Raw genomic sequence first — 24,720 nt, 5'->3', positions numbered from 1 at the left:
CTTTCGGAGCCATTATCGACTCAGTGGGTTTTGTCCAACATGTCTCTGGACCTACTCACTGCCACAGTCATACTCTGGACCTAGTTTTGTCCCATGGAATAAATGTTGTAGATCTTAATGTTTTTCCACAAAATCCTGGACTATCGGACCACCATTTTATTACGTTTGCAATCGCAACAAATAATCTGCTCAGACCCCAACCAAGGAGCATCAAAAGTCGTGCTATAAATTCTCAGACAACACAAAAATTCATTGATGCCCTTCCAGACTCCTTCTGCCTACCCAAGGACGTCAGAGGACAAAAATCAGTTAACCACTTAACTGAGGAACTCAATTTAACCTTGCGCAATACCCTAGATGCAGTTGCACCCCTAAAAACGAAAAACATTTGTCATAAGAAACTAGCTCCCTGGTATACAGAAAATACCCGAGCTTTGAAGCAAGCTTCCAGGAAATTGGAACGGAAATGGCGCCACACCAAACTGGAAGTCTTCCGACTAGCTTGGAAAGACAGTACCGTGCAGTACCGAAGAGCCCTCACTGCTGCTCGATCATCCTACTTTTCCAACTTAATCGAGGAAAATAAGAACAATCCAAAATTTCTTTTTGATACTGTTGCAAAGCTAACTAAAAAGCAGCATTCCCCAAGAGAGGATGGCTTTCACTTAAGCAGTGATAAATTCATGAACTTCTTTGAGGAAAAGATCATGACCATTAGAAAGCAAATTACGGACTCCTCTTTGAATCTGCGTATTCCTCCAGGGCTTAGCTGTCCTGGATCTGCACAGCTCTGCGAGGGCCTGGGATCGGGAGAGACACTTAAGTGTTTTAGTACTATATCTCTTGACACAATGATGAAAATAATCATGGCCTCTAAACCTTCAAGCTGCATACTGGATCCTATTCCTACTAAACTGCTGAAGGAGCTGCTTCCTGTGCTTGGCCCTCCTATGTTGAACATAATAAACAGCTCTCTATCCACCGGATGTGTACCAAACTCACTAAAAGTGGCAGTGATAAAGCCTCTCTTGAAAAAGCCAAACCTTGACCCGGAAAATATAAAAAACTATCGGCCTATATCGAATCTTCCATTCCTCTCAAAAATTTTAGAAAAAGCTGTTGCGCAGCAACTCACTGCCTTTCTGAAGACAAACAATGTATACGAAATGCTTCAGTCTGGTTTTAGACCCCATCATAGCACTGAGACTGCACTTGTGAAGGTGGTAAATGACCTTTTAATGGCGTCAGACCGAGGCTCTGCATCTGTCCTCGTGCTACTAGACCTTAGTGCTGCCTTTGACACCATCGATCACCACATTCTTTTGGAGAGACTGGAAACCCAAATTGGTCTACACGGACAAGTTCTGGCCTGGTTTAGATCCTACCTGTCGGAAAGATATCAGTTTGTCTCTGTGAATGGTCTGTCCTCCGACAAATCAACTGTACATTTCGGTGTTCCTCAAGGTTCCGTTTTAGGACCACTATTGTTTTCACTATATATTTTACCTCTTGGGGATGTTATTCGAAAACATAATGTTAACTTTCACTGCTATGCGGATGACACACAGCTGTACATTTCAATGAAGCATGGTGAAGCCCCAAAATTGCCCTCGCTAGAAGCCTGTGTTTCAGACATAAGGAAGTGGATGGCTGAAAACTTTTTACTTTTAAACTCGGACAAAACAGAGATGCTTGTTCTAGGTCCCAAGAAACAAAGAGATCTTCTGTTAAATCTGACAATTCATCTTGATGGTTGTAAAGTCGTCTCAAATAAAACTGTGAAGGACCTAGGCGTTACTCTTGACCCTGATCTCTCTTTTGACGAACATATCAAGACTGTTTCAAGGACAGCTTTTTTCCATCTACGTAACATTGCAAAAATCAGAAATTTTCTGTCCAAAAATGATGCAGAAAAATTAATCCATGCATTTGTTACTTCTAGGTTAGACTACTGCAATGCTCTATTTTCCGGCTACCCGGATAAAGCACTAAATAAACTTCAGTTAGTGCTAAATACGGCTGCTAGAATCCTGACTAGAACCAAGAAATTTTATCATATTACTCCAGTGCTAGCTTCCCTACACTGGCTTCCTGTTAAGGCAAGGGCTGATTTCAAGGTTTTACTGTTAACCTATAAAGCGTTACATGGGCTTGCTCCTACCTATCTTTCCGAGTTGGTCCTGCCGTACATACCAATACGTACGCTACGGTCACAAGACGCAGGCCTCCTAATTGTCCCTAGAATTTCTAAGCAAACAGCGGGAGGCAGGGCTTTCTCCTATAGATCTCCATTTTTATGGAACAGTCTGCCTACCCATGTGAGAGACGCAGACTCGGTCTCAACCTTTAAGTCTTTACTGAAGACTTATCTCTTCAGTAGGTCATATGATTGAGTGTAGTCTGGCCCAGGAGTGTGAAGGTGAACGGAAAGGCTGGAGCAACGAACAGCCCTTGCTGTCTCTGCCAGGCCGGTTCCCCTCTCCACTGGGGTTCTCTGCCTCTAACCCTGTTGCAGGGGCTGAGTCACTGGCTTGCTGGTGCTCTTTCATGCCGTCCCTGGGAGGGGTGCGTCACTTGAGTGGGTTGAGTTACTGACGTGATCTTCCTGTCTGGGTTGGCGCCCCCCCCTTGGTTTGTGCTGTGGTGGAGACCTCTGTGGGCTATACTCGGCCTTGTCTCAGGATTGTAAGTTGGTGGTTGGGGATATCCCTCTAGTGGTGCGGGGGCTGTGCTTTGGCGGAGTGGGTGGGGTTATATCCTTCCTGTTTGGCCCTGTCCGGGGGTTTCTTCGGATGGGGCCACAGTGTCTCCGGACCGCTCCTGTCTCAGCCTCCAGTATTTATGCTGCAGTAGTTTATGTGTCGGGGGGCTGGGGTTAGTTGGTTATACCTGGAGTACTTCTCCTGTCTTATCCAGTGTCCTGTGTGAATTTAAGTATGCTCTCTCTAATTCTCTCGTTCTCTCTTTCTCTCTGAGAACCTGAGCCCTAGGACCATACGTCAGGACTACCGGGCATGATGACACCTTGCTGTCCCCAGTCCGCCTAGCCTTGCTGCTATTCCAGTTTCAACTGTTCTGCCTGCGGCTACGAAACCCCTACCTGTCCCAGACCTGCTGTTTTCAACTCTTAATGATCGGCTATGAAAAGCCAACTGAGAGACCTGAGCCCTAGGACCATACGTCGGGACTACCGGCCGTGGTGACTCCTTGCTGTCCCCAGTCCGCCTGGCCTTGCTGCTATTCCAGTTTAAACTGTTCTGCCTGCGGTTATGGAACCCCTACCTGTCCCAGACCTGCTGTTTTCAACTCTTAATGATCGGCTATGAAAAGCCAACTGAGATTTATTCCTGATTATTATTTGACCATGCTTGTCACTTATGAACATTTTTGAACATCTTGGCATGGTTCTGTTATAATCTCCACCCGGCACAGCCAGAAGAGGACTGGCCACCCCTCATAGCCTGGTTCCTCTCTAGGTTTCTTCCTAGGTTTTCGCCTTTCTAGGGAGTTTTTCCTAGCCACCGTGCTTCTACACCTGCATTACTAGCTGTTTGGGGTTTTAGGCTGGGTTTCTGTACAGCACTTCGAGATATTAGCTGATGTAAGAAGGGCTATATAAAATAAAATTGATTGAAATTGATTGTAGGAAAGCAGACTGAACCAGGTTTTCCTCTAGGATTTTGCCTGTGCTTAGCTCTATTCTGTTTCTTTTTATCCTAAAAAACTCCCTAGGCCTTGTAGATGACAAGCATACCCATAACATGATGCAGCCACCACCATGCTTGAAAATATGAAGAGTGGTACTCAGTGTTGTATTGGATTTTCCCCAAACATAACGCTTTTGTATTCAGGACATGAAGTTCATTTTCTTTGCCACATTTTTGGCGGTTTTACTTTAGTGCCTTGTTGCATACAGGATGCATGTTTTGGGATATTTTTATTATGTACAGGCTTCCTTCTTCTCACTCTGTCATTTAGTTTAGTATTGTGGAGTAACTACAATGTTGTTGATCCATCCTCAGTTTTCTCCTATCACAGCCATTAAACTACAGTGAGGAAAAAAGTATTTGATCCCTGATTTTGTACGTTTGCCCACTGACAAAGAAATGATCAGTCTATAATTTTAATGGTAGGTTTATATGAACAGTGAGAGACAGAATAACAACATAAAAATCCAGAAAAACGCATGTCAAAAATGTTCAATGTTCAATGAGGGAAATAAGTATTTGACCCCCTCTCAATCAGAAAGATTTCTGGCTCCAAGGTGTCTTTTAGACTGGTAACGAGCTGAGATTAGGAGCACACTCTTAAAGGGAGTGCTCCTAATTTCAGCTTGTTACCTGTATAAAAGACACCTGCCCACAGAAGCAATCAATCAATCAATCAGATTCCAAACTCTCCACAATGGCCAAGACCAAAGAGCTCTCCAAGGATGTCAGGGACAAGATTGTAGACCTACACAAGGCTGGAATGGGCTACAAGACCATCGCCAAGCAGCTTGGTGAGAAGGTGACAAGAGTTGGTGCGATTATTTGCGAAAGAAACACAAAATAACTGTCAATCTCCCTCGGCCTGGGGCTCCATGCAAGATCTCACCTTGTGGAGTTGCAATGATCATGAGAACGGTGAGGAATCAGCCCAGAACTACACGGGAGGATCTTGTCAATGATCTCAAGGCAGCTGGGACCATAGTCACCAAGAAAACAATTGGTGACACACTACGCCGTGAAGGACTGAAATCCTGCAGCACCCGCAAGGTCCCCCTGCTCAAGAAAGCACATATACAGGGCCGTCTGAAGTTTTCCAATGAACATCTGAATGATTCAGAGGAGAACTGGGTGAAAGTGTTGTGGTCTGATGAGACCAAAATCGAGCTCTTTGGCATCAACTCAACTCGCCGTGTTTGGAGGAGGAGGAATGCTGCCTATGACCTCAAGAACACCATCCCCACCGTCAAACATGGAGGTGGAAACATTATACTTTGGGGGTGTTTTTCTGCTAAGGGGACAGGACAACTTCACCGCATCAAAGGGACGATGGACGGGGCCATGTACCGTCAAATCTTGGGTGAGAACCTCCTTCCCTCAGCCAGGGCATTGAAAATGGGTCGTGGATGGGTATTCCAGCATGACAATGACCCAAAACACACGGCCAAGGCAACAAAGGAGTTGCTCAAGAAGAAGCACATTAAGGTCCTGGAGTGGCCTAGCCAGTCTCCAGACCTTAATCCCATAGAAAATCTGTGGAGGGAGCTGAAGGTTCGAGTTGCCAAATGTCAGCCTCGAAACCTTAATGACTTGGAGAAGATCTGCAAAGAGGAGTGGAACAAAATCCCTCCTGAGATGTGTGCAAATCTGGTGGCCAACTACAAGAAACGTCTGACCTCTGTGATTGCCAACAAGGGTTTTTCCACCAAGTACTAAGTCATGTTTTGCATAGGGGTCAAATACTTATTTCCCTCATTAAAATGCAAATCAATTTATAACATGTTTGACATGCGTTTATCTGGATTTATTTGTTGTTATTCTGTCTCTCACTGTTCAAATAAACCTACCATTAAAATTATAGACTGATCATGTCTTTGTGAGTTGGCAAACGTACAAAATCAGCAGGGGATCAAATACTTTTTTCCCTTACTGTAACTGTTTTATAGTCACCATTGGCCTCATGGTGAAATCCCTGAGAGGTTTACTTCCTCTCTGACAACTGAGTTAGGAAGGACGCCTGTATCTTTGTAGTGACTGGGTGTATTTATACACCATCCAAAGTGTAATTAATAACTTCAACATGCTCAAAGGGATATTCAATGTCTGTTTTTATTTTATTTTACCCGTCTACCTATAGGCGCCCTTCTTTGCGAGGCATTGGAAAACCTCCCTGGTCTTTGTGTTTGAAATTCACTGCTCGACTGAGGGACCTTACAGATAATTGTATGCGTGGGGTACAGAGATGAGGTAGTCATTCAAAAATCATGTTAAACACTATTATTGCACACATAGTGAGTACATGCAACATATGTGACTTGTTAAGCACATTTTTACACCTGAACTTATTTAGGCTTGCCATAATGGATTGAATACTTATTGACTCGACATTTCAGCGTTTCATTTTTAATAAAATGTGTTAACATTTCTAAAAACATAATTACACTGACATTGAGGTATAGTGTGTAGGCCAGTGACACAAAATATCAATTTAATCAATTTTAAATTCAGGCTGTAACACAACAAAATGTGGAAAAAGTCAAGGGGTGTGAATACTTTCTGAAGGCACTGTATCTACCAGCACTGTCTGCACAGCTCAGTCTGCACAGCTAGGAAGGAAAAAAAAGAAAGTGGCATATCATTTTCCATATTACAAATGTGTTAAAGACATAGAAGCCTCATCACTACTTCATGTTAATTGTTGTGCTTTTAATCAACCAAAATATGGATTTACAATGAAATTGTAATGAGGTTACTCCATTATATAACTTAAAATTACAGGAGGACCTTGGTGAACTATATTGGTCCCTCCCCTTCGGTGCTCTCCCTCTGCCCCCTTCAAGGCACAGTTACATTTTGTACTTGTAATTGTACGCTGAGGGCAGGTTAAATTTAGAAGGCCAAGTCACCATCTTACTCTTTCTCTGGTCATCATGTGGCAGTCACAGCGACATTCCAGAAAAGGGGTAAGGCTTTCCATAACAGCAAGGAATGGGTCTGAGTCTATAGGAATACCTCAGATAGGGTTCCTTTTTAGCACACTGAAGCCTGTGAGGTTACTTTGGGGCAGCTCCAGGCTACTGTTAACTAGAAGGGGACTTGGCTATAAACGATTATGACCTGCCTGCCATATATGTGTGAGTCTAAATATAGGTGTTTTCCACTCCCAGCAAGCTTTGGAATGGATATATGAGTGTCCATCATGGTGAGAATACACTCTGCAACATGATCTGTGTTAAAAAGACAACACTGAATCAAGCACCGATCTACAATAAGGAAGTGCCCGACACGATAGTCTAATAAAAGCCTATTTTCTTCTTATTATTATTATTTACAACTCAAACATAATGACCATGACAGCAAAAGAAAATGGACCTCATTCCACCATCTATTTTGTGTGCAGTTTAGAAAATACAGTATGTATGTCAGCCTATCAAAACCCCAATGGCTTGTTACAACAACAAGACTCAGTCTGTTTTTAAAACCCCTCCAGCTGTATTCTACATCACGGTCAGTGTGGCATACCTCGATGAACCTGCTGTCGGCAGAGAAGTCCATCTGGATAACAAAACTGGAGATGTCCTTACAGTAACCCACGCGGTTGAGTGTGGGGCCCAATGTAAGGTCATACAAGTCAACCGTACTCTCCACTGAGCCCACTGCCAGGAGGTGTTTGTCTGGACTAAACCTGAGAGGGTCACAGAATAGACATACTGTACGTAATGTATATATGACATTGGACCACACAGACATCATCATAATAAAAATGTAATTGACTGGTCTTTAACTGACCCAATACCATTTAAATGAGTCTCAAGAGTTTGACAAATTCAGCTCTTTAATTTTACTTAGTTGTTTCCTTGGTTGTAACCAGGGGTTAAATTGGGAATTCAGATTTGGGGGAGCCATATTTTGGGATTAGGGTTGAGCCAGGGTTGAACATAAGGCTACAGTTAGAGTTATGCCAAATTCAAGTTAGGTTTGTGGTTGAGGGTTAAGGTTGAACAGGGATGTGGACATGAAGCTTGGGTTAGGGTTGAGGCTAGGGTTAGGTTTGAACCGGGATGTGGACATGAAGCACTGTTAGGGTTGTGGTTGAGGGTTAGGGTTGAGGCTAAGGTTGTGGTTGAGGCTACGGTTGTGGTTGAGGCTACGGTTGTGGTTGAGGCTACGGTTGTGGTTGAGGCTAAGGTTGTGGTTGAGGCTAAGGTTGTGGTTGAGGCTACGGTTGTGGTTGAGGGTTAGGGTTGTGGTGGAGGCTAGGGTTAGGGTTGTGGTGGAGGGTTGTTAGGGTTGTGGTTGAGGCTAGGGTTAGGGTTGTGGTTGAGGGTTGTGGTTGAGGCTACGGTTGTGGTTGAGGCTACGGTTGTGGTTGAGGCTAAGGTTGTGGTTGAGGCTACGGTTGTGGTTGAGGGTTAGGGTTGTGGTGGAGGGTTGTTAGGGTTGTGGTTGAGGCTAGGGTTAGGGTTGTGTTTGAGGGTTATGGTTGAGACTAGGGTTGTGGTTGAAGCTAGGGTTATGGTTGAGGCTAGGGTTGTGGTTGAAGCTAGGGTTATGGTTGAGACTAGGGATGTGGTTGAAGCTAGGGTTATGGTTGAAGCTAGGGTTATGGTTGAGACTAGGGTTGTGGTTGAGGCTAGGGTTAGGTTTTGAGTTAGTGTAGGGTTAAAAAAATACTGGTTTGTCTTGTGGTGTGCAGGCCTATTATTGTGTGCCCCTCCAATATAATGCTATAAAGAATTCTACTGACTCAGATAGTACCTATTAAACTACACTAGATGGCATCCTGAAGACCGGTGACTCCGGTATAGTACCTATTAAACTACACTAGATGGCATCCTGAAGACCTGTGACTCCGGTATAGTACCTATTAAACTACACTAGATGGCATCCTGAAGACCTGTGACTCCGGTATAGTACCTATTAAACTACACTAGATGGCATCCTGAAGACCTGTGACTCCGGTATAGTAGCTATTAAACTACACTAGATGGCATCCTGAAGACCTGTGACTCCGGTATAGTAGCTATTAAACTACACTAGATGGCATCCTGAAGACCTGTGACTCCGGTATAGTACCTACTAAACTACACTAGATGGCATCCTGAAGACCTGTGACTCCGGTATAGTAGCTATTAAACTACACTAGATGGCATCCTGAAGACCTGTGACTCCGGTATAGTACCTATTAAATTACACTAGATGGCATCCTGAAGACCTGTGACTCCGGTATAGTACCTATTAAACTACACTAGATGGCATCCTGAAGACCTGTGACTCCGGTATAGTACCTATTAAACTACACTAGATGGCATCCTGAAGACCTGTGACTCCGGTATAGTACCTATTAAATTAACTAGATGGCATCCTGAAGACCTGTGATGCCGGTATAGTACCTATTAAATTACACTTGATGGCATCCTGAAGACCTGTGATGCCGGTATAGTACCTATTAAATTAACTAGATGGCATCCTGAAGACCTGTGATGCCGGTATAGTACCTATTAAATTAACTAGATGGCATCCTGAAGACCTGTGATGCCGGTATAGTACCTATTAAATTACACTTGATGGCATCCTGAAGACCTGTGATGCCGGTATAGTACCTTTTAAAATTCACTAGATGGTAAAAGTAGGTAGGCTATTTCCTGTTCCTGAAATGATGGTCTGAGTGGGTATCTAGGACCATGAAGGGACTCTGTTATTAAAATCTACAAGGGATTGATGCTTTAATAAATAAATGGATGGAGGGATACATATACAAACACATTTCTAAGTGCTGGAAGACAAAGCCCTGGGAGATAAAGGGCTGTAATGTAAAAGACAATTCTAATAAATATATGTCACACAATAAATGAGTTTATAACCATCTATAAGGGATCATGTAGATAATAAAAGGAATAAGGAATAAAACATTTTCAAAACAGTATTAATCAAGATGAGCATGCATATATTAAATATCATAGACAACCATAGAAACTGTATTTATTGTACGTTTTCTTTATTGTGCATCGTCCTTTCACCTCCCTGAGATCAATGCAAAAAATTAGGGTTAGGGTTGTGGTGGAGGGTGAGGGTTGGGGTTGAGGCTAGGGTTAAGGTTGTGGCTGAGGCTAGGGGTTGGGTTAGGGCTGTGGTTGCAGTTAGGGTTGTGGTGGAGGGTGAGGGTTGAGGTTCAGGCTAGGGTTAGGGTTGGGTTGAAGCTAGGGTTAGGGTTGTGGTGGAGGCTAGGATTAGGGTTGTGGTTGAGGGTTAGGGTTCTAGCTGAGGTTAGAGTTGTGGTTGAAGCTAGGGTTAGGGTTGTGGTTGAGGCTAGGGTTGAGCCTAGGGTTAGGGTTGTGGTTGAGGCTAGGGTTAGGGTTGTGGTTGAAGCTAGGGTTAGGGTTGTGGTTGAAGCTAGGGTTGGGTTGTGGTTGAGGCTAGGGTTAGTAATAAGGATAGGGTTCAGGTTGTGGTTAGGGTTGAACCTAGGTTGAAGATGACAAAGGTTAAGACAACAGGGTTCTAATATCCCATAACTCTTTGCGAAAATGGGGCCAGCGTTGCTAGTTAGCAACGGTGCTAGTCATTATCAATGAATTTATTTATTTCCTAACGCCGCTTGATATAATCATTACATTGGGTTAATCTGTATATGTTCGACCTAGGGTTGAATTGGGATGTGGACATGAAGCTAGGGTTAGGGTTGATGTAAGAGTTAGGGTTGATACTAGGGTTAGGGTTACTGCCAGGATGTGGACATGAAGCTAGGGTTATGGTTGATGCTAAGGTCACTGCCAGGATGTGGACATGAGTCTAGGGTTATGGTTGATGCTAAGGTCACTGCCAGGATGTGGACATGAAGCTAGGGTTATGGTTGATGCTAAGGTCACTGCCAGGATGTGGACATGAAGCTAGGGTTATGGTTGATGCAAAGGTCACTGCCAGGATGTGGACATGAAGCTAGGGTTATGGTTGATGCTAAGGTCACTGCCAGGATGTGGACATGAAGCTAGGGTTATGGTTGATGCTAAGGTCACTGCCAGGATGTGGACATGAAGCTAGGGTTATGGTTGATGCTAAGGTCACTGCCAGGATGTGGACATAAAGCTAGGGTTATGGTTGATGCTAAGGTCACTGCCAGGATGTGGACATGAAGCTAGGGTTATGGTTGATGCTAAGGTCACTGCCAGGATGTGGACATGAAGCTAGGGTTATGGTTGATGCTAAGGTCACTGCCAGGATGTGGACATGAAGCTAGGGTTATGGTTGATGCTAAGGTCACTGCCAGGATGTGGACATGAAGCTAGGGTTAGGGTTGATGCTAAGGTCACTGCCAGGATGTGGACATGAAGCTAGGGTTATGGTTGATGCTAAGGTCACTGCCAGGATGTGGACATGAAGCTAGGGTTATGGTTAATGCTAAGGTCACTGCCAGGATATGGACATGAGTCTAGGGTTATGGTTGATGCTAAGGTCACTGCCAGGATGTGGACATGAAGCTAGGGTTATGGTTAATGCTAAGGTCACTGCCAGGATGTGGACATGAAGCTAGGGTTATGGTTGATGCTAAGGTCACTGCCAGGATGTGGACATGAAGATAGGGTTAGGGTTGATGCTAGGGTTACTGCCAGGATATGGACATGAGTCTAGTCAAAGTGCTAGAGCCCGGCTCCAGGTAGCTCCTATGTCCCCTCAGTTGTTACCTGATGTCCTGTATGGCAGCACTGCGGTCTCGTTTCTTGCCCCACATCTTGAGTGAGTTGGTGAGGAGGATGATGAACTCCCCATTCTTCATGCCCACAGACACCATCTCCCCATCGGGACTGTAGCTGGCACACTTGGCTGGGTGGCCCAGGCTCACCTTGTTCAGCAGTTTCTAGCAGGGAAACAGACAGCAGGGTTGTAGACAACAAAACATGACATAGGACGGTATGTTACCATTCAACAGTTAACTAAATAAATTCAGGTGCAAAGGAAACCAAGAACACAAACGTAATTTCACACAGATTTGAGATTCAAAAAAGTTGTTTCTGCAATAAATCATTTAAGACATTCAATGTAAGTTCAAAACACAACTTCTCTACTCAGCAGACCATTGGAAACACATAGTATTTATTTGTGCTGTACCTTGTCGGCCAGGTCCCATATGCGGATGGTGCAATCGTCGCTGGCGGAGATGAACAGGTCTTTAGAGGGGTGGGTGGCCAGGCCCCAGATCTCCCCCTGCATGTGACCGTTGATCAGAATGTTGGACGCAGCGTTCTTCTCTCCCACCTCAATGATCTCACCATCCTTTGTACCTACCAAAATCTTACCCTGGTAGACAGGGACACAAGAAGGTTAATGTTTTGAACCCTTCAAAACCCTAGCTATAGACTTAGGGCTCGCTTCAATCCGTATCGCTGAAGTTCAGCACTATAGTGCGATTGAAATATAAAGGTACTGTTCCTGCTTTCGCAGAGACAGCATTCATGGTAAACGCTGCATATGTCGGCTCAATTGGAAATTACCTTTACATTTCAATCGTGCTAGAGCTATAAACTTTACAAACTTGACATGATAGACTGGTTCAAGCAACATGTCACATCTCCAATACTACTACTGTAAAGGTGGCTAAAGCTGCTGGGTAGGCTAAGAGCTACTGAAGGTTGCTACAATATGGGAAGGTCACAAGAAAGCAAACAAAGCCATTTCCAAACAAAATGACTGAGCTATCCATTTTTCTATGGAAAAAATAAGTGATTGTATTTGATGCATCATTACCTGCTCTGAACCTGAATATCTCAACTCTGCAACAAAATGTTATGTTGCAGTACAGGGAAAATAAACAAGAGTATGAAAGAGCACCAAATAGATTTTGCCATTATAAAGGGAAACAAATTCTGAATGCTAATCTCATGTCCAATCATTAGTCTATCCAATGGGTACCTTCTCTGCTGCGGCAGGTAGTCTGGCGGTTAAGAGCATTGGGCAAGTAACCAAAAAGTTGCTGGTTCAAATCCCAGAGCCAACTAGGTGAAAAATCAGTCGATACGCCCTTGAGCAAGGCACTTAACCCTAATTGCTCCTGTAAGTCGCTCTGGATAAGAGCGTCTGCTAAATGACTATGATATTCAATTAAAATCAATAAATTGTATATAATATATAATATCGCTACAGTATATTGATTTCCAAAAGGAATGTTCAGCGAGTTGCTTTCAGGTTTAACATCTGCTGTAGGCTAAAAGTCTCTCCCACTGGGGTGTATGCTGGCTGTGCTGAACTCACCTTTCCCCGACAAACGGACCTCACACACTCAACAGTTTGGCCCGTCTCCAGCTGGAACGCTCGGCAACGCTTCATCTCCTGGTCCCACAGTTTCACTGCACCGCCCTCCTTTGTACTGAGAAAGTGCACGCACGCACACACACCATCATAATCATCCTCCTCATCATCATCCATGTATCATCATCATAGAGGATAGAGTGTTAACTGAGATTCAGAACTATTATTAATGTAATCCAGTGGAATTCCAGATGTGATTTTTGGTGCTAGTGTGTCTTGTTACTTTAGGTTCGAATTAATGGTGTGGTCTCAAGGAGGTGAGTGTTATAAGGGGATCATTATGAGGGGATTGTCAGTGGTCTTGGTAGCAGGTAGACTAGTGGTTAAAGGGATACTTCAGGATGTTTGGCAGTGAGGCTCTTTATCTACATCCCCAGAGTCAGATGAACTAGTGGATACCATCTTTATGTCTCTGTGTCTAGTATGAAGGAAATTAGAGGTAGTTAGCGCAATGACTGGAAGTCTATGAGTATCTACTAGCATGCTAGTAGATAAATGGCCTCATTGCCAAAATATCCCGTTAAGAGCATTGGGCCAGTAACTGAAAGGTCACTGTTTCAAATCCCCGAGCCGACTAGGTGAAAAATCAGTCGATGTGCCCTTGAGCAAAACACTTAACCCTAATTGCTCCTGTAAGTCGCTCTGGATAAGAGCATCTGATAAATGACTAAAATGTAAACTGTAAATGGTTGAGCAGCAGTACGGTACTCACGGCCTCTCCTTGCCCCCTGTGACGATGAGGCCGTCCCTCAGTGTGGTGTACATGGTGAACACTGGCCCGGTGTGGGCTTTAGCCACGACACGAAGCAGGAAGTGGTCTTTCCATACGTACACATCCCCGTTTATGGCACCCGTGAATGTTAGGTTATTCTGCAGGAAGAGAAACCTAAGGTCAGGATCACAAAACCGTTTAATGTATCTCTGAAATTAATTACAGAAAACATAGCTGATTACATTAGTTTAGGGTGAATCCAATCCATTAGGGTAGACTAAAGAGTTTAGTGTCAAATTTTGTCGATACTCACCGCACCGAAGGCCACAGAAAGCATGGTCTGCATCCTGCCGCCCTCCACTGAGCCCACCACTCCCTTCTTATACATGAGAGAGCCTCCAGCCAGCGTCCAGAACTTGATGTGCTTGATCCCAACAGACACAAACTGAGAGTCCGAGTCTGGCCGGAACTCCACTACGAAGATCCTGTCTGGATGGCCACCTTTACTGGTCACTTTAGCACCTGGACAGGGGAACCCACACAAGCGCAAACACTCCTACGACCTGCTATTTACAGTTACAGAGTGATATCTAACAACATTGTTACGATTAGCGATCCCAAAAATGCACAGACCAATCTAACCTGTAGCCTACCACCATCTCAGTGTATATTACCAGGGGCAGAATGGCTCACCTTCCTGCCAGCTCCAAACAGTGATGGTGTGTTCAGGCTCCACCCCCACAGAGAGCAGCAGCTTTCCCGTGGCGCTGAAGTTGACGTAGGCCACCCCCTTGGCGTGAGAGCAGCGCAGGATCGACAGCGTCTGTTTACTCATGGCGTCCCACACGTGGATGGAGGGGGTGGTGCCTGGAGCACAGAGAAAAGCACCATAGTCTGAGCCAGTGTACAGGGCTACAGTATGGAGCTGTCCAGGGCATTTGATTGGCTGTATTATAGTACTGGGTAAAAAAGGACAGTAAAGTAGGGTTGAATACAGAGGGATAACTACTGGACAAGCTAAGGATAGAAAACACAGGACAGGCCACTGGGAAACTGCAGGAGAACAGCAATAAGAGGGTAAACCTATTGGGGTGGTTTCCCCGACATAGATTAAGATTATTTCATTTTTTTCATTGAGTTTGCTTTTTTATTCCAGGACTGGGCTTAATCTGTGCCCGGGAAACCGGCCAATAGGTATTTTAACGGTAGGGCACACTGCAAAGGTCAATCTGGAGGGGGGGGGGGGGGGGGGGGTTTACCTGGCAAGTCTGTCACTTCACCTGTGGTGTGTGATCGATGGGAAATTAGGCAGCAAAAGAACAAATGAAATGTAAAGTGAGTGCCTTCTCAGATGCTGCTGAGGGCCATGATATTAAGCACCCATAAAAACTCATTCTAGCAACAAACAACATTTAAATGTGTCAATGCAGACTGAACAAGTCCCCAAAAAAGGCCCAGAAAAATGCTAAGAAGATAAGGCTAAACATGGGCATTCAATGTCTCTCTCTCTCTCTCTCTCTCTCTCTCTCTCTCTCTCTCTCTCTCTCTCTCTCTCTCTCTCTCTCTCTCTCTCTCTCTCTCTCTCTCTCTCTCTCTCTCTCTCTCTCTCTCTCTCTCTCTCTCTCTCTCTCTCTCTCTCTCTCTCTCTCTCTCTCTCTCTCTCTCTCTCTCTCTCTCTCTCTCTCTCTCTCTCTCTCTCTCTCTCTCTCTCTCTCTCTCTCTCTCTCTCTCTCTCTCTCTCTCTCTCTCTCTCTCTCTCTCTCTCTCTCTCTCTCTCTCTCTCTCTCTCTCTCATATACCCACACACAAATGCTATGGATAAGTACATACAAGTACATGCAAAATACATAAACATGTAACTACAATAAAATGAAACGTTCATTCACTGCAGAACAGTACATACCAATCTGTCCTGTAGCGATTACATTTTTGTATTTAGGATGTTGAGAAGCTAAGAAGATAAGGCTAAACATGGGCATTCAATGTCTCTCTCTCTCTCTCTCTCTCTCTCTCTCTCTCTCTCTCTCTCTCTCTCTCTCTCTCTCTCTCTCTCTCTCTCTCTCTCTCTCTCTCTCTCTCTCTCTCTCTCTCTCTCTCTCTCTCTCTCTCTCTCTCTCTCTCTCTCTCTCTCATATACCCACACACAAATGCTATGGATAAGTACATACAAGTACATGCAAAATACATAAACATGTAACTACAATAAAATGAAACGTTCATTCACTGCAGAACAGTACATACCAATCTGTCCTGTAGCGATTACATTTTTGTATTTAGGATGTTGATTGATGGTCAAACAGAGGATGTCGTCTGTATGTTCCAAGTAGAAACTCTGAGTCCCTGAGGAGAAATAGCAACAGAGTTCATCTTCATCTTATCATGTACACGCCTTTCAAATCACAAGGCCTGAAGTCAATGTGGCAGATGGTATCCAAAAGCAAAAGTGAGAACGTGTAGCTGTACCGGTGGAGAGGCTGTGCACCATGGCCGTGGCTGCTGTGTGGAAGACGATGTCGGCGCCGTCGTTGAGGTAGTGAAGGTTGTTACGACAATCGAAGCCCCTGAACCCAAACACGTGGTCCAGCACCAGGTCCTGGAAGTACACACATCACCGACCAATCACATCCCACAGCGCACCAAACGTACCCAACAACGGTTCATTAAAAAAGAAACAGTTAAAAATGTAACATGCTACAAGCATTTCGTGACACCCGCAATAACATCTGCTAAATATGTGTATGTGACCAATACAATTTGATTTGATGTGATTTTGTAACGTGTTGAGTATGACATCAGAGTTATTCAGAGTAAACATCAACACCACCGTGAAACAAACCTCGACAAGCTTCTTCTTTTTGGTGATGTTGTTCTTCTGCAGCTTCTCTGGTTGGGGAGCAGCTCGGCTAACAGGAGGCCTGCAGTGAGTAAACAGATAGTACCTCACACAGCAGATATATTGGACAGATACAGTATTTTAACATGTGTACCACAGAACTTCAAAAAACCCACGTCACGTTTTCTCAGAGCGATTTCATTATGTGGCATTGCTGTGCCCTATTAAGGATAGATTAGACCAAGTTATAAAATGTCTGTCTAGTCTGACACGAGAGAGATAGAAACAAAAACAGAAAGAAAAGAGAGATTGTGAGAAAGAAAAGAGAGATTGTGAGAAAGAAAAGAGAGATTGTGAGATAGAAAAGAGAGATTGTGAGATAGAAAAGAGAGATTGTGAGAAAGAAAAGAGAGATTGTGAGATAGAAAAGAGAGATTGTGAGATAGAAAAGAGAGATTGTGAGAAAGAAAAGAGAGATTGTGAGATAGAAAAGAGAGATTGTGAGAAAGAAAAGAGAGATTGTGAGATAGAAAAGAGAGATTGTGAGATAGAAAAGAGAGATTGTGAGAAAGAAAAGAGAGATTGTGAGATAGAAAAGAGAGATTGTGAGATAGAAAAGAGAGATTGTGAGATAGAAAAGAGAGATTGTGAGATAGAAAAGAGAGATTGTGAGATAGAAAAGAGAGATTGTGAGATAGAAAAGAGAGATTGTGAGATAGAAAAGAGAGATTGTGAGAAAGAAAAGAGAGATTGTGAGAAAGAAAAGAGAGATTGTGAGAAAGAAAAGAGAGATTGTGAGAAAGAAAAGAGAGATTGTGAGAAAGAAAAGAGAGATTGTGAGAAAGAAAAGAGAGATTGTGAGAAAGAAAAGAGAGATTGTGAGAAAGAAAAGAGAGATTGTGAGAAAGAAAAGAGAGATTGTGAGAAAGAAAAGAGAGATTGTGAGAAAGAAAAGAGAGATTGTGAGAAAGAAAAGAGAGATTGTGAGATAGAAAAGAGAGATTGTGAGATAGAAAAGAGAGATTGTGAGATAGAAAAGAGAGATTGTGAGAAAGAAAAGAGAGATTGTGAGAAAGAAAAGAGAGATTGTGAGAAAGAAAAGAGAGATTGTGAGAAAGAAAAGAGAGATTGTGAGATAGAAAAGAGAGATTGTGAGATAGAAAAGAGAGATTGTGAGATAGAAAAGAGAGATTGTGAGATAGAAAAGATCTATGGAATAAACTACAGCTTGAGGAACTCAGAGAGAACAAAACAGCTGCAATCAGTCATCACTCTGAATATAAACATTGTTAAGCATTGCTACAGTACATCATTGTTTGTTCATCACTCATGATATGCTTTACTGTTTATAATACACAAACATTCAGTGTGCCTCATGACACACACACAGTACATATAACACAATATCTACAGACAGATTCAGTGCTACATATAAAATTGCATACATCACTGACATTTTCCACATTTATGAATTTTGGCCAGCCGCTGCACACATGTCACCAAGGTGGGCACATCACATTCACAATGTTAACAAGCGTCAACTTTCACATAAGGATCACACCAATAATGACACATTACACCAGTTGGCTGAGGCCACATTTAACATGAATGGCAATGAGCCACAGTGAGCCACAGAATACAATTCCACTCAGTCTCTGAGTCAGTCTCTAGGAGCTCTACACTGCTACATGCATCACATCTGCCCCTGCCTCTCAGTGAAGCCTTCCCTGTATTTCCCTCTCTGTCTCCCCCTCATTGAAATCTCTCCCTATAAAATAAAAATACTTAAAAAGGGGCAATCTGCAGTTGATGTAGCAATCGCAGATTGCTCCTTTAAAGTGAGTGGAATTCCACTCTCCTTAAAAATGAAGTCATTGGATGTGTTGGAAAATTAGATTTCCTAGGTGGTGTTGGTTACCACAGTGATGTGTCCTGGCTGAGACCTGAGGTCCATGGTCACTCTCACGGGTTAACAGTCTGACCATGTAAAACATCTGACATATCAATACTATTGATAGTTGACACAAAAACACAGGGCCATTAAAGAAAGAATATAAGTTATTAAGTTATTGCTCCTTGTCAAAGGTTCACGGAAATGTGTGCATGCTCCCGTGCATACCCACACAGACAGAGAGTCTACAAGTTAACAGGGAAACACATATTGAAGAAGACCTTGGAGGTTGAAATCCCACAGGAGGTTGAACAGTGCAATGACGATGCAGAAGCATTAGTTATACAGCACTGCCACTGTGTGCAATAGCCTGGTATAACTACAGCCGTGTCTTACAAGATAAGGTTCCAGCTCACTGGCACTAGCCCAAAGGTAATAGCTGTGATCACAAACATAGTTTACACTCCTTACAGCTGACAGACACTACCGTTCTTCTCTGTTTGTCTGAACAGCATTTAACCAGCATTGTTTGGATGATCTTGCATGGCAGGGAGCTAATATTTCCAACATCTACTTTCTCCTGTTTCATTCAGCAATCAGACTCCCTCTTCCCCATGTGTTTTAACAATATTGTCAGTGTCTATGTGCTCTGAAATGAGTTCAATCAGCATATCAGAGTTTAGTGTTGCCACATAACACCACAGATTCAATATCTGTAGTAGTGTAGTAACTAACTCCTGCGGACTGATTGTAAAATGTTTCATGCTGAGCTAGGATTGTAGGATCATAGAGGGATGCTGCCTAGCTCCATGTCTCGATCTGAACAGGAAAGAGAAGATGGAAAAAAAGCCCCACTGGGTGTGAAACTCTGCAGTCTGGATGCAAACATGCAGTTCTGATCAGATGGGAATGAGATGAGCTGACTGCCACCATGCAAGAACAAACATACAGAACGTCAGAACATCACAGAGAAACACGTGGACCTGAAGCCACAGTGTACACACACAGTGTGATAGACACAAGTAGCCCACTTTACCTGGATCCCCTTGAGAGCAGTGGACAGAACCAAGTGAGAGGTTTAGAGGACGCAGGTCGGAGTCCGAGGGGACTCAGTATAGCTATAAAGGCTCTATGCTCATGCAAAAAGCAACCTGGAGAGCTATTAGCCATCATTCCTGGCTGCTGCACACCATGCTCTGACTGTCAGCCTACTGTCAGCATGCTAGAAAGAGAGAGAGAGACAGCTCGGAGGAGAAGTGTGGAATGAGAGAGTGCACCAGTCTACAGAGCGATAAGGGGAGGGGGTCATACCCTGGGGTCCCTGTGCAAACTGTGCAATAGAGCTCCTATGAGAGGAGGAGGAGGAGGGGCACAGGAAGAGAGAAATGCGTCAGTGCCTCGATCTCATCCCCCAAGGGGTTATGGGAAAACAATGTCCTGTGATGTCTGGGGCTCCACGAGAGGAGAAGAGGAAAAGAGAGGTAGAGAGAAAGAAAGAAAGAAAGAAAAAAAGAAAGAAAGAAAGAAAGAAAGAAAGAAAGAAAGAAAGAAAGAAAGAAAGAAAGAAAGAAAGAAAGAAAGAAAGAAAGTCTCCTCCAGCGTCACTTGGTAGATCGTTACTGTACTCGGAGTGCTCTCTACAAAATAAATTGTGATACAAATGACACAAAACTGATATCAAATAAAATGTCTTACTCGTGCAATTTACATAACTTCACGTTGACCAGATTTTGAGCAAGATGAGTGATATTGAGACCCATGGGCTAAGGGAGATTATGCCCAGAGTCCAGAGAAATAGATGACTAGAAAATTCGGGTTTTTCAGAACTGCTTCCTGTAGTACCATTATAGGAGATCAGTGAATGAACAAACATTTTTGGATAAAATGTAAAGTACGTACGGTCATAAAAAGAAAAACATGGAAAAAATGTCCATTCTGTTGAAATCCCTGGATTAAAATAACAACACCATATACTCTACTGAATGGTAGATATTCTCCCTACTCACTCTACTACTATCCTCATCTCTGCACAACCAGTGTATGGAAATACCACCCACATCCCATAGCTAACACAGAACGTATGCATAGGTCATACTTACTTGACAATGCCCTGCCTCCAAAGGAATGCAAGTTAAAACACAATAGAGATATTAAAGAGATTGAACAGCATAACAATAGAGATATTAAAGAGATTGAACAGCATAACAATAGAGATATTAAAGAGATTGAACAGGATGTTATGCACTTACAAATTCATAACATTCTACAAAATGGAAGAACGCATATGATTGGTTCTTCACTGGTTCATGTTCTGTAACTATTTCATGTTTCCTGTCATTCTGTGATGTTGTATCATTGGGAAATGTTATTCTACACATTCTATAAAAGAGAACGCACAGAGGGCAAAGTCAAAGTCCTCCATACGTAACAGCACTGCTATATGTGACAATGATGCAGAATAGTGGGGAGTGTCATGGTAAATAATATTAATTTTAGGGCTTAGAATTCAATTTGCGGCAACGCATCCTTCGGCTTTGACAGAAATCAATCATTGTCTCCTCGGGCTATGCATGCCATTTACACACTATATTTTTGACTTCCCCTAGCTGCACATAGCTGATTAGCCAGTTATATGGATGTGGCAATATATACTTTATACAGTCTCAAAGCAACTGAGATCATACCAATGATACTGTATATGTTCTGTATAAACAACATAACGGTATCATAGCAACAGATATCACACTGAAGCTCGAGAGAGCACTCCTGCTACACATGCACATAACATTGTGCAATACTTTGACAAGATTCCACCAAAGCCACAAGTACATGCAATCTCATACTGTGACACCACATAGATTACAACCCAAACATGTACACCCAACAATCCAAAGATAGATGGACCACACATAAACATGCACACAGCATACAATATCAATGGGCTACATCCACAATACATGCAAAGGACAATCCACAGTATCATAGCAACAGAGGTGAATAGAGAGAGAGAGTATTAGAGAGAACACATATGGTACACATGTACACTCAAAGTGCAGAAAGACATAACATGGAAATGGTGATAAAGATCTTTCTATGAGCATAAAATGTCTATTTTTTTAATGCAAGTAGTACAGATAAGTAAAGAGTAGTCTATAATGTCTATCAAATTAAATCAGGCCTCATATTCTATTTGAAATAGTCTAACATGAAAACAAACCCCACGCAGTCTTCCCTTACACTTCAAATGCTGTCAGCTAAGCAGTAAAAGTCAACTCACTCTGTATCATAAAAAAGCAAGACCAAACTCTATATCCATGTCAACCCTACAATGACCACCTCTGAGGCTTTACAAAAGGATAAATACTGTAGATGTTAATTATACTCAAGTAGCTGTGTACTGGTAAACTAAGTCTTTTTTAACTTACAAAAAAGACAGGTGCAGTTCCTGTTTCTGACACCAGAGGACTCTATAAGCATTCCTGTAGAGATAATCAAATAGCGTTGGAAGGTGATGGCAGCCTGATTACGATCAAGACTTTAACAGACTTTTGAGGCCTAACATAACAGATAAAACTTACCCATTTTTTATTGTCACTGCCTCAGACTTTAAATTGTTTCAAATCTACACACAACACAATGGTCAGGGGCCAAGAAACTCTCTAATTTTTAAGCTCTATCACTGAGTGACAACAACCAGTCCCTAAACAGAAGCTGGACAGTTTAGGCATACGAGCGGGAAGGGAGAAGTGACAGAGACAGAGGTGTGGGGGTGTACCTTTCCTCTGGTGACACCTCCTTCAGTTGCTGGTGGGGTTTGATGCCACACATACCCCGGATGCTGACAGCATAGATCTTAGTGGTGTAGTCGATGCTGTTCTCCCTTGCCACATCACTGTCATACCCTACAGACACGCCCACAGGAAGAGACTCAGCCAATTAGAGCAGTGTGTAAAAAGTAGTATTTGATCAGGATAGCTTTGTGTGTGTTTGTTGAGAATGTTCTATGGGAGTTCTGAGAGTAGATTGTGAGAGAGTTGTAAAAATTAATATATATGTTTCATACACAGGATAGTTGCAGTGAAATGTGCTTTTGTACAGGGTCAGACATAGTAGTACGGCGCCCCTGGTGCAAATTAGAGTTAAGTGCCTTGCTCAAGGGCACCAACAGATTTTTCACCTTGGGTATTCGAACCAGTGACCTTTCAGTTACTGGCCCAACATTCTAACCACTAGGCTACCTTCCACCCACAAGTTAGAAAAATGTATGCACTCACTAACTGTAAGTCGCTCTGGATAAGAGCGTCTGCTAAATGACTAAAATGTAAATGTAAAGTACTACTGTATATAGTACTACTGTATACTACTGTACTGTATGGATCAGTAGTCTAAAGGCTTGGCTTTTACCTCCGTCCTCCTCAATGTCATCGTCTGACTCCTCGCTGTCCACAGGGTTCTCCCTGTGACCCTCTCCGGTTCTCTCCAGGCTCCAAATCATCAGTGCTGTGTCAGCTCCGCCCAGCGTCAGTAGCGTGGCGTCATCTTGTGCCCATCGCACGTTAGTTACATGGGCACTGTGGCCCACATACTTCTTGAAGCGGGCATATTGACCCTGAGGGGGGAGCAGACAGTGCCAAGTTGAACCAAGAGACAACATTGAACCAAGTTGAACCAAGGGACAACATTCAACTTGAGTCAACAACAGAGACATGTACCAGCATTGGGGTCAATTCCATTTCAGTTCAAGTGAGTAAAATGTAATTTAACACTAGTGCCTGTCTGAGCTGTCGCACCCTGGCTGGATAGCTGAAGAGCTTGAGGAAGCCAAAGTCGTCTCCGGTGGCGAGCAGCTTCTTGTCTTTGGTGAGCGAGGCGGCATTGACGTCTGTGATGTCACTGTGGGTGGGCCAGATCCCCTCACAGGTGGGGCCTAGGACACATGTCCAGGTAGCCCACTCCATCTTCTCTATCTGACAGGCGGAAACAGGAACGCGCGTACACACACACAGTGTGTTAAACACTGCCTCCTGCTTTCATGGAGTGTCCATTTATATTTGATGTCTAGCTGAGAAAAATGACAATCTCAGTTGGGTCTCTTACCTCAGAATTTCTTATGGTTTGTCTCTTCCCTCTTGGGGCTTCGAAGAATAATTGCTCTTTGGCACCTGAATTTACTTGCAGCAATTTACCTACATAAAAAAAATAACTTTCTCAGAATCCAAGGACAAAATAGAAGTTGTACCTACAGACTACTAAGGGGTATTCATGCTCCTCTGGCAATTACACCATAAACTCACCACGAGAGTCCCAGTCTATATGAGTGATATAGCTTGAAGCTCCTTTACAGATTCCCACCCTCTTGCTGGACAGCACATTGTAGATATCCACAAAGTTATCATGAGAGGCTACAGCGAGGTATTTACCAGCGTCTAAGGAAGCCATAGAACCAGTGATCAACACCTCAGCCAGGTGGGTGATAATGCTATTCAGTGAAACCTCAATACACTCTTAGAAAAAAAGGTGCTATCTAGAACCTAAAAGGGTTATTCGGCTGTCCCCATAGGAGAACCCTTTGGAGAACCCTTTTCGGTGCCAAGTAGAAGCCTTTTGGTTCCAGGTTGAACCCTTTTCACAGAGGATTCAACCTGGAACCAAAAAGGGTTCTACCTGGAACCAAAAAGGGTTATCCTATGAGGACAGCCGAAGAACCCTTTTGGAACCCTTTTTTCTATGAGTGTATATTAGGAACAGTTTAACTCAAATAAAATACTAATAAAATACCCATGCATATTATCAGTGTTATGAAATACAAACAGCAGTGAATGAACATATCAATGATAAGTGATCCAGTCGGCTGATAGTACACAGTCTATGTCAAAGTTTACCTTGTGAAAACCTGACGTCAGAAATAGACTCCTTCCTGTGATGGAAGGACACCAGGTCCTCCAGGGTGTCAGAGTTCACCACCAGGAAACTACCATCATTGAGGCCCACCGCTAAGGCCTTCCCATCAGGGGAGAAGGCACAGCATCTTCCACCTGATACACACACACCACACACACGTACACACAGAGTTAAACACTTCCAAAATGGAGATACAGACATAGACTGACAGACACAGAAGGTTACACTAGGGTACCTTACAGATGTAGGATCTTAATTTGATCACTCTTTTGTTGCTGAGAATTTACCCGCAAAGCAGGAAATGCAAACTTGGAGTGTATTAGAGTTTTTAAAAGGCTTCTAAAGTTTGTAATTTTAACTGATATTTCAGACC

At 43.3% G+C, this 24,720-nt stretch overlaps 1 protein-coding gene across 1 annotated transcript in view; it reads right to left on the bottom strand.

The window, feature by feature from the left end:
• The window catches only part of LOC311111006 (echinoderm microtubule-associated protein-like 6), a gene marked incomplete at its 3' end in the record, with an annotated part of 53,723 nt that overhangs the window by 4,073 nt on the left and 24,930 nt on the right, over positions 1-24,720 (bottom strand). Inside the window, exons 18-33 of the mRNA XM_084153689.1 lie at positions 24,329-24,481; positions 23,741-23,872; positions 23,544-23,632; positions 23,237-23,413; positions 22,851-23,055; positions 22,222-22,348; positions 16,559-16,637; positions 16,186-16,315; positions 15,964-16,062; positions 14,416-14,616; positions 14,036-14,244; positions 13,723-13,880; positions 12,954-13,068; positions 11,814-12,002; positions 11,390-11,562; positions 7,230-7,392 (exon numbers count right to left, since the gene is read on the bottom strand). Coding sequence (XP_084009815.1) covers positions 7,230-7,392; positions 11,390-11,562; positions 11,814-12,002; positions 12,954-13,068; positions 13,723-13,880; positions 14,036-14,244; positions 14,416-14,616; positions 15,964-16,062; positions 16,186-16,315; positions 16,559-16,637; positions 22,222-22,348; positions 22,851-23,055; positions 23,237-23,413; positions 23,544-23,632; positions 23,741-23,872; positions 24,329-24,481 — 2,399 coding nt within the window. The remainder of the gene's footprint in view (positions 1-7,229; positions 7,393-11,389; positions 11,563-11,813; positions 12,003-12,953; positions 13,069-13,722; positions 13,881-14,035; positions 14,245-14,415; positions 14,617-15,963; positions 16,063-16,185; positions 16,316-16,558; positions 16,638-22,221; positions 22,349-22,850; positions 23,056-23,236; positions 23,414-23,543; positions 23,633-23,740; positions 23,873-24,328; positions 24,482-24,720) is intronic.

This window comes from Coregonus lavaretus (assembly GCF_964263955.1).
Source record: "Coregonus lavaretus genome assembly, chromosome: 36".
Lineage (NCBI taxonomy): Eukaryota > Metazoa > Chordata > Actinopteri > Salmoniformes > Salmonidae > Coregonus > Coregonus lavaretus.
The sequence above is the reverse complement of the archived record's forward strand: the minus strand, read 5'-3'. Positions and strand labels throughout refer to the sequence as shown.